The sequence below is a fragment of the Acanthochromis polyacanthus genome, chromosome 5, assembly GCF_021347895.1.
Source record: "Acanthochromis polyacanthus isolate Apoly-LR-REF ecotype Palm Island chromosome 5, KAUST_Apoly_ChrSc, whole genome shotgun sequence".
Classification (NCBI taxonomy): Eukaryota; Metazoa; Chordata; class Actinopteri; family Pomacentridae; genus Acanthochromis; species Acanthochromis polyacanthus.
The window spans coordinates 18214327-18224498 of NC_067117.1; the positions used below are offsets into that span (position 1 = coordinate 18214327).

General features: G+C 39.4%; 1 protein-coding gene across 2 annotated transcripts in view; it reads right to left on the reverse strand.

Annotated features, from left to right (window-relative positions):
* Nucleotides 1-10058, reverse strand: part of camk1b (calcium/calmodulin-dependent protein kinase Ib) — a 42562-nt gene extending 32504 nt beyond the window's left edge. Inside the window, exons 1-3 of one of the 2 annotated variants that reach the window (XM_051948284.1) lie at nt 9923-10037; nt 7777-7789; nt 2564-2677 (exon numbers count right to left, since the gene is read on the reverse strand). In XM_051948284.1, coding sequence (XP_051804244.1) covers nt 2564-2677; nt 7777-7787 — 125 coding nt within the window. In that variant the 5' untranslated portion in view covers nt 7788-7789; nt 9923-10037. Of the gene's footprint in view, nt 1-2563; nt 2678-7776; nt 7790-9922 lie in introns of both variants that reach the window. The other variant, XM_051948285.1, reaches the window with a different exon arrangement.
* Nucleotides 10059-10172: the final 114 nt, after the last annotated feature.

The following is a 10172-nucleotide window of genomic DNA, read 5'->3' on the forward strand; positions in this document are numbered from 1 at the left end:
CTCTCAGAGCAATTTGTTCTTTGACAACAAACTGCGGTCCAAATTGATTCTGCCAATTTGGCTAATTGAAAGATGGGCAAACACTTCACAGTGAGATGGAGCAGCAGAACCATTTAGAGGACCAAGTCCCAGGAGAAAGGAAATGGTTCTGTCATGGTGATGAAATATGTTGTAATGTAATTTTTGACAAATCTCATTTTGATATAAAGAAATGCACTTTTAAGCTATTTGCATACCTAAAATACAGAGTGCCATGTAGGCTGGGCTCATGATGCCAGAAATGTGCTAAAATTCAAGGATTGAAAGGATTAAGGATTGAAAATGGTGAATATTGTTAACTGTCTCCACCTCCATCCTACACATTGTTCTTAGTAGTAATTTGTTCTTTTAACAACTGGCTTGCCAAGATATAGGTATATGTCAAAACCTTTACAATTGACAAGAAGATAGACGTTTGCTGTTACTTTCACGGTTTTTACAGGTTGTTAACGTTACAGTATTCCACTGTTTTTAACAAATGTTTTACAGCACCCTTGCTACCAGATTTTCACAGTTGTTTTTTTTTAAACAGGATTATTTTTACACTGCAGACAAGCCATCTTGCACTCCAAAAACCAGACAAGACCATTTTGAGACAGATGAATAACACACACACATACACAAGTGAAAAGCTAAGAGGTTTAAAGAGATTCAGATGAGACACCAAAAAAAGCAGAACAGCAAAGAAGGAAACCCAACCCAAAGTCACTGCCAAAAGAAGTCGAGACACAATACCCCAACAATAACCACAATATAACGCTCTTCTCAGAAAATACTGATAACACTGAGGATAGGCAAATACCGTCTGCAGTTGAGTGAGCCATTGCTAATTGTTTAATTTTAAGACCCATCTAAATACTGACATAAGGTATCTGATCCTTTTCAGAACAGAAAAATAGAAACATACAAGAAAACATTTTGAAAGGCCCTGGCCCTATTGTGTACAGAAGTGGGTCTGTAAACCTGTGTTAATTTCCAAAGTGCTGACAGATCTGTACATTAAAACTACTGCAGCAAAAAACAAAACAGGAAAAATAGAATCGTTCAAAAGCAGCTATTCCCGTTGATACAGTGCTTCATAGCCACCAATTACACAGAAATAAAACGGACAGAAACGTTAGAAACCAAGAGCACAAATGATGTCAAATTAAACATTAAGGATTTTTATGGAACGTTTCATATGTGATTAATCTGATCTACTGATGAAAATGCCATGAAAAATACAGACATTCACCTATGTAGCTTGACTTGAGATAACGGCTGTCATGAGCACAGGGTCAAGTGTTCAAGTTGACAACAGCATCACTGACTTTTAGATTAAAATAAAGTTTTACAGTGAAACAGTACGACAGGGGAATAGGATTTCGTCATCTGCTTGTAGTTTGTCCATCGTCAGCTCTTTGTGCCACTGCAGCTTTATAAAATAGGGTTTATTATTCTTTCGAGAGATCATGAGAGTTTTTTAAAAAAGTACAATCCACAGTAATCCGATACAGCAAGCCAACATTAACTCTTATCTTTGTCACATGTATCAGGTTTTCATTGACACTGTACCAGAGATGTTGACTCAACTCCATGGTAATTTATAAGGCTGTATATTTAGTGGGGCGTACCACGATTAACTGCATTTCTAATTCACTCTGTTCATTTACACACAAGGTGAAGATATCAGCCTCTCAATGAAGTGCTTTGTGGCTGGTTTATTGACACTGTGTCTGAAAGGTAAACAAACAGGGTTTCGATGACATAGAGTTAACAAAACGAACACTTCACGCCTCACAAAGACATACAGTATTGGAGGGTTATTCTATTACTGGGAATTTACCGCAGCGGATTTGAATTGCATACTGAAATACCTGCCAACTTCTCCCAAATAATCCGGTCGTGTGTTTTGTCAAAAGATTAATGACATAAGATGTGTACTCAAAAACGAAACAAAGTTAATGAATGTGGAAAAAAAATTGCAGTGAAGAGTTACTCTCCTTATAGCTAACTTTCCATTCTTTACCTGTGTGCTTTAAATAAGGAAAAAAAATCAAACAAGAAGTTTCACTGAAACACCTGATTTGCAACAACACAAATTAAACTGTGCCATTGGCCCCACTATTGCATGAATGGATTCATCTGCAGTCGTTAAAATACCCAACAAGACCAGACACTAATAAATATAGTCACCAAATGGCTAGCCAGTCATGTGCACTTATGCCGACTCACCCTCACAAAATTGCGTCCTCTTAAGTCCAATTGAGCTTTAAATCTAGTGGCATCCACAGGATCAACCCAACATACAGTTGCACGTTAAAAATCAACCAATACACAAGTATCGGATACAGAAACAAATGCAAATTATTCTCTCTTTTGTCCATCTGAAGAAACAGTTGACAGAATTTCATTAAATGCATCATTAAACATGTAAAAACGCACATCATTTATTCAAATCGTGGCAATGTTTCACCGAGTGTGAAACAGCCATCATGCAAAGCTGAGACACAAAGGCTTTTGCCGCTAGCTATGACACACTTACGTTCCCAGGATCTCTTTGAAGTCATACTTCTCCTTCACATCTGTGGTCTTCTTTTTCCAGGCATGGCAATCCTCACCCAGTGGCATCTTCTTATTGTGACGGTCAGAAACAATACTAGTGAGGAAAAAGAGGATAAGGAGGAAACGCTCATTAATATCAGCATTTTAACTGACTCAACCCCCACCTGCTGTGAATACAGTATTTCAGTGGCAGTGCCGTGCTTGTTTTTGCTATGGGTGATTGCATTAATGCAAATACTGCTGATACTTCTATAACTTGGATTACTGAGATCTGTGTTTTCTTTGGTACTTTTGTTGACTTACTAATGGTACTCAAGAGCTGATGTCAGTTGAGGAGTAAAAGTACATTATGTAAACAAAGGTGGTTTTGTTTGTATTATTCATTAAAGACAGGTCCCATGACTGTATGAGCGTCACTGTGCTGCTGTGCAGTGAATATTTTCTGTTCTTGAGCTGAATTGCTGGTTTTTGCATTAGTAGTGGGTGTGTGATGGAGAGCAGTGTGTTCTGCAGCTCAAAGTCCCACAATAAAGTAACTGACTAATATTTTAGCACAAGAGAATTTTAGGATTCCAAAATTCAGGTATTATTAAATTAATGTATAATCACAAGGAAACCTTCCATTTCACATTTTCAGACAAGGAATGATCCCAAATTTAAGTTTCTAAATTACAACCAAACAAATGTACTACACATGAGTTCGCGAAGTATGCTGAGCCTAAATCCACGGTTTTTAGTGGCATAAAAGTAATTCTTTTTTACCAGCTAGACCATCATAGTAACAGATGTCGTATACCTAACCTGCTTCAATTTGTGATTTAAATCAGCTGTAAGAAGAGTCCGCCTTTAGCCAATTGCTTTTTCTGATGACTCTATGAACAACACAAATTCTGAGCTGAGAGAATATCTTACATCTGCAAACCGGTTTAGCTGTATATTAGTAATTTCATTGAACAAAGCTGTGCACCTACAGAAGGCAAACTATGTGTTGTTCTGCGAATCAGAATCAGAATCACTTTATTCATCCCCGAAGGGAAATTCAGTTGCCAGGGTTCTTATCTGTTTAATTTTGAATTGAATAGCCTGACTGCTGATGGCAAGAAAGATTTCCTAAATCTTTCGGTCTTGCAGCGCAGGGATAGGAACCGTCCACTGATGTTTCGTTGTTCATTGAAGCAGATGTGAAGTGGATGATCCATATTTGTCAGAATGGCCTCCATCTTGCTCAGTGCCCGTCTCTCCACCTCATCCTCCAATGTGTTCAATCCGATCCTACTTACATTAAGTTGGTGATGCATAAAATGCATAAAATGTTGATATGTGTGGTGCTGATTTGAAGTCTCTTTTTCACTGCTGGTACTGCAGCTAATAGAGCAGAAGTTAGAAAATGTATTGGTCTGTTGGGATTTATCACAGAACTAATCAATCAGTGACATTAAATTTAGTTTAAGAGTTTTAATGTGTAGCTGTAACATTAGAAGTAAATGGTGGGATTGGGAGCACACAGTTGTAAAATAACATGAACTATATTATGAACAGTTTTCTATGAAAACTCTTTTATTGTATAGTGTAGTAAGTGTTTTTTTCCCTCATCGCTTTGTAATCTCTTGACTGAAGCAGGGGACACGTGATTGGTCCATTTTGTGTGGAAGAGTCAAATTATGTGTCAGAACACTCACTGTGCTCAGAGGTTGATGAAGAAAACCTGGCTAACAAATAAAGTCTACAACCAATGTCATGATACTCATTTTCTTTGATTGGGGTTTTAGGTTTTGTTGGGTCAGCTAAAGCAAAGAAACCTTGCTATGTCAAACATGCTCTATGGTAAACACCATTAGATCTGCTGCAATTGTTGACAAACTAACAGCTGCAACTTCCTGTTACAGCAACAACTACATGTGTCTATGTGTCAAGTGATGAAATAAATCCTGTTTCTTTTCTAATACTGTTTCTACACACAAAACATATCATGCGATATGGGATACTGAACACAGGCTCACGTTACTTTTTATCTATTGTACTGAAACCCTTGTCATGGGTAAATACAGCATCACTGTTGTTGACGTGAGTCTGGTGTCTACAACTTCTGCTCAAAGGCTACTCAGTGGTCATGTTTCAAGATCATTCAGAGTGGCTACTGCAATGTTGTGGCTACCTTGTGGTTATTTCAGTCTTTTTTCAGACATGTAGTAAAAAGTTTTGTCATTGCAGTCATGTTCAAGAACCTTTATCCAAGAGTGGAATTTATGGTAGAGAGGGCCAAAAGTCAAGCTGAGTAACCAGGTTAATAAGTAAACTATAGTGTCACTCTGGTATTCTGATGGGTGCATATGTTCAAATATACAGTGGTTTGATTTTTCATACCACGTGCCCAGTGGCTTTAGGTGAATACAAGCGGTTATATCCAGGGTTCAAAAATGAACATACTGCTAACGAAAGCAAAGGTTCAGCAGTGAGCAAAGACAGAAGCTTTAAGATGAGCCTCTCACTCTGAAGAAGCTTGTTGTTGTGAGGAAGTGAAAAATCAAGCTTATGTGTTTGTAACTTTACTGAAGAGCCTCATGCTCTAAAACCATAACAATGAATGTGGATATAATAATAGGTGATCATTATAAACACATCCTTACTAATAAAACTTAGAAAAGGTGACAATCAAAAAGTGTTGATTCCCTTGTGGCTTCCTGTTCTCTTATCACTTCATTTATCTCAGGAGAAGTTAACATTCAAATGTTTGTCCATGGCACACTTTGGAGAGTGGAAGTGATCACAAAGGACCCTGCTGTCACCGCTATCATCATCAAAACCCAGAAAGTGCCTATAACTCAAGACCTGGAAGACTAAAATAGCCCCGTTCATATCAGCATGCCTCACTCCTCCTCTGTTCCTGCTGCCTGCCTGGCAACTTCACAGTCTGTCGACATGAGATGATATAACATATTGTTCTGGATCGTGCAAATGCTGTTTTGCTAAATATAAGAGCGTGGCTAATCGTCTTGCAATTAGTTCAGAATCAGCTCATTTAAATGCTGAACTGTGTGTTTAAGAGGCATTAAGCGATAAACATGGGAGGGCTTAACACTGCAGTTATTGTAGAATAAATGTTAATAGGACATGGCCTCCTCTGGCTGCAGCCACTGAATGATGTACACATGCACACAGCAGCATAATTTAATAGATTCTTCTTCATCTGTCTCTTGTTTTGCAAACACGCACATGCATACACGCACGCATGCGCACGCACACACACGTAACATGTAGTGGCCCTCTTCCTACCTTCACTAATGCCAGAAGTCAGCTTCATATGTGTCGCCATGGAAACCCAAAGGAGCTGTTATGGTATCAGAGAGTCTAAATTGCTTTACTGTCTAATGGCAGGTGGCAGCTAAGCTGGATATCATTCTGGTTGCTTCTGGCTGCAGCAGATTATGTTTAGTTTGATGATTTTTGGAATAGACTAAACACATGACTGGTTATTAATTATATATTCTCAAACAGCATATTTTGCACGTATGTACAACTTTGTGCATAAATTTAAGGAAAAGTACAACCAAATGTAACAGAGCTAACGGAGCTTACAGCTAACATTTAAACACATCTGAGTCATTCTACACCACTTCATTTTGCATGCTATTTAGAGCAGATGAAGTAAAAGGAAGTGTCTCTAATTTGAAATGAAAAGACAGCATGCAAAGTAATGTGCTTAAGGGAAGCAGTATGAGGAAGTCCAGTAAAATGTGTGTGAAAGCTTTAGTGGTAAATCTGACATTTTGCAGCCTCTGCTAGTAGAGTCTTATAACCCCTGTAGAGGATAAACAAACAATACAGAGTAGACTGTAACTCTATTCCCACGTACATCTTCAATTTGACACCACTCTTTCTGTGGAAACTGAGGATCCATTACCAGGCATGATTTTTATGTCACTGTTTTCATTGAAAAATGATCTGGAGTAAGCTGAGGCCACAGTTTTTGTATAAATAATAGTGTGTGTTTTTGTGTTTGTTCTAGTATGTTGAGATGATTTAGGCTTTTAATGTTTGATTTTAATTAGAAGAATATATGTACGAAAAATTGATGACTAAGAAATAAATAAATAAACATCATATGCTAATTATGCAAATCATCACTGGTTTTTCAGTTAAAAACTAAGAATCAGTTCATGGGTGCAGCTTCTTGAATGTGAATATTTGCTTCTGTCTATCTCAGTGAATGTAACCCACAGCGTGCTTAGACAGCTTTTAAGAAACAGAATGAATTGAGAGATGACCCTTTTTTTATAAATCAAAAAAATAATGAAACCACTGAAAAGTGAGTCAGTATTGATGAAGTGAAAATAAACAATAGTTGTACCTTTAGCCTTATAATCAGTCTCTAACCAGCAATAATTACCCAGAGGCTCGCAGTTGTTCTGTTTGGGGAGTAGTACCTTTTTGCTAAAAATAACTGCAACAGCACAAGACATTTTTTGTAAGGAAACTGAAACCAGAGAAACAGTGAAAACACCTTTCACACACTGCTTGTTTGTAGCATCTCACCTTGCTCATATGGAGATACATGTAGATTCATGTTAATTCATGCACTGAGAATGAATGACATTAAACATCAAAGTCATTTAAAAAAAATCTATGGATGCATCAACCTTTGCTTTTCACTAGTTGCGATCATTTTCTACAGGTAGCTATACCCAGCAGATGCCAACATGCACCTAAAATCTCCGGCAGAACACTTTCATTTCAATGGCAGAAAGATCTGGAAATGGTTTCTAGTAGGCAACTTCATGTCACATTTCAGACAGCACATTTCAAGCCACTGAGTTTTAAGGACATTGTCAAAGATGAGCAAGGGGGTCTGTTTTTCAAACAGGCAAATGCTATAAACAGCAGAATCAGGTTCATGTTTCAAACACGCAGGGGCAGATCGGGGCAAAGCTTAAATATGTGGGAGAGTAGAGGAAAGACACATGCAGGTATCGTATGAGCGTGTAGGAGGGCCAAAAAAAGCTCTTCAATGTCCACTGATGACATGACTTTTGGCCAGTGGGTGAAGAAAAGCTGCTCAAACCCCAAGAAGCAACAGGACTGAAGAAGCTTGAGATTGGGAGATGCATAATGTCATAGCCACATTCCCTGAGTCGTAGGTGACATGCAGCATTCCCCCTTGTTTAGGATTTACACAGAGATAGTCGCTGTACTCACTGGTTTCCCATTCCTGTGATGTGCAGTGGACAGAAGAAATACACACACATACACACGACGACGGTTAAACGTGACAACATGACATGTAGTTACAAGATTGAACGCAAAATTTACTGCAGTGGTGTCAAAATGTTTGGAAACACTTTCAAATACACACACGCTCACACAAAGAATTCATCATACAAACAGACGCAGTAAAGCAACTGAAGAAAAAAAGCATGTGTTTAAAAGTTTCATTAAAAGCTCTGCACATCTCTGGACAAATTTGCAGATTTACTCTAAGCTGGTTAGACTTTTGTCTCCACACAAGTGCTGATAACAAACTAACACATTTACGAGCTGGTTCTCTGTTGTCTTTAAACACAGCTTAATATTGATTTTGGCTCCACATTACTACTATTATGTCATATCTCAGCAGACAATCCATGGCACAGCTCCAAACTGTGAGGAACTCTGCTGCCAAGTTATGAACAAAAATTCAGGTCAGAGATGCATGTCAACGAACTACATTCTTACTAAAGCAGACCCACTACATTGGAAGCCAAACTGTTTCTGAAATCATCTGACTGAATTATTTGTTTTTGCCACTGTTCAGTCATGCATGTCTGAACTTTTAATAACTGCAAATGATTTCAGAAGTGCATAAGGTCAGATAGTTATGAGCAATCTGAAATCTGAAGACCAAAGCTGAGCAGTCTTCACATTCAGCTGCCCGTTTTGGGTCACATTTCATAGTTTAACTAGTATTTGCTAATGATAACCTTAAAAGGAGGGGTCTGCATTTTCTAGATGGGGATTGTTGATTATTGTGAGAGATTTACCTTCCCTCTGATTCCCACTTCCCCTTTTGTCCTGTGCACGAACACAAATGTGCACAAACAAGCTCAAACGTGCACGTGCAGGATATGCTGGGACAGTGTCCTATGGATCGATCAACGCCACTTTGTTTGTTTCCAATTTTCAGAGCCAGCGCTGTGTACAAACACCAGATTTGTTTTTTTTAGTGCATACACAGAATGGACAAAAGGCATACTGAAATAAAATCTAAAACCGTTTCTCAGACATTTGTAGATGAGCAGAGATGTGCACGTCGAGCAGCATGAAATGCGCAAGAAGCTTGAGGAAGCTGGACCTGACAACAAAACTCCATTCACACACTTCATACGACAGCACCAAACAACAAAAAGATTCATTAGGTCAAGCAGTTGAACTGACAAACATTCAAGGCCTCCGTTGAGGTGGGCGAGCGCTTTGTTTTCCCGGCATGCCAAGTGTTTCAAAGCAGAGAGAGCAAAGAAAAGTCCATTTCTAATCCATCCGTTTATTAACTTAGGTCTGCTAACCTTACCTATTAGTGGATCTGGAGAACAGCTGCCTTGTTTTCTATCCAAAACTGAATTATCAATCAACCCCACTGTCTGACTGGCAAACACACAGAGATTTGCTAACAGCAGTCTGATTGGTCAACTGGTGTCAGTGACGCACAACAACTCTCCTGTCAACGTGAGCTTATTAATTGATCAGTGGACTTCTCCTTCCAGTCAGAGGAGGTGTGTGGTGGAGAGGTGAGAATGAAAGAGAAACAGTGAGAGGGCAGGGAATGCGAAATGAGGGAAGAAGTAAAAATACTAAGGGGAGAAAACTACACACCGTGTCTTGTTTAGTGAGAGAAGCATCACTTCTTTTCTGCTTTTCAATGTGAATAACACACCCAGGAGTTATTTCTATACAGTTTTTCAGTTTAAACTAGACTCATTAATTCAAACAGCAGCCTAGTTATAGTATACTGGCTCCTATGGAGGAAACAAAGATATCACTTTAGTCCTCTGGCATATTCCATGTCAGTATCTCATCTTCTAAACTGCAGCTTCAGTTACACAGAGGTCTGTGAATGAGAGTATATACAACCCTGTGATCTTCAGCTGCCTCTACTGTAGTAAAACGAGTTGAGGTCTCTGCATATAAACGTCCCTCTGAAGTCCGAACAACACGGAGCAGTTTTAGCTAAAGCGACCGTTAACGACAGCTAACCTCACACACTGATAAATGCTGTTTGGAAAAGCGTCCAAAAAACACACGTCCTTCCTCTCTTGGGGAGTTCGAGTCAAAGTTTGTGTCATGACAGAGCAGCAGCGGTGCTTCCTACCTGAATGCTGTCAGTCAGTGAGGTGCTTTGTCCGCCTGTCCGTCCGGCTCGGAGCGTCTTTCCCCGTCTGTCTCTGAATCTCAACTCCGCAGCTTCACCAGAAGCGCTCCGCCTGACGTCACCTCGGGGCAGGACGGCGGCGGACCAATCAGCGGCCCAGCTGTAGCGCACACAGGTAACACGGTGCTGCCTCGCTGGTGGTCACCTCCCTCAGATGTGACCCCCCTACTGTACTGTGCCGTACTGTATT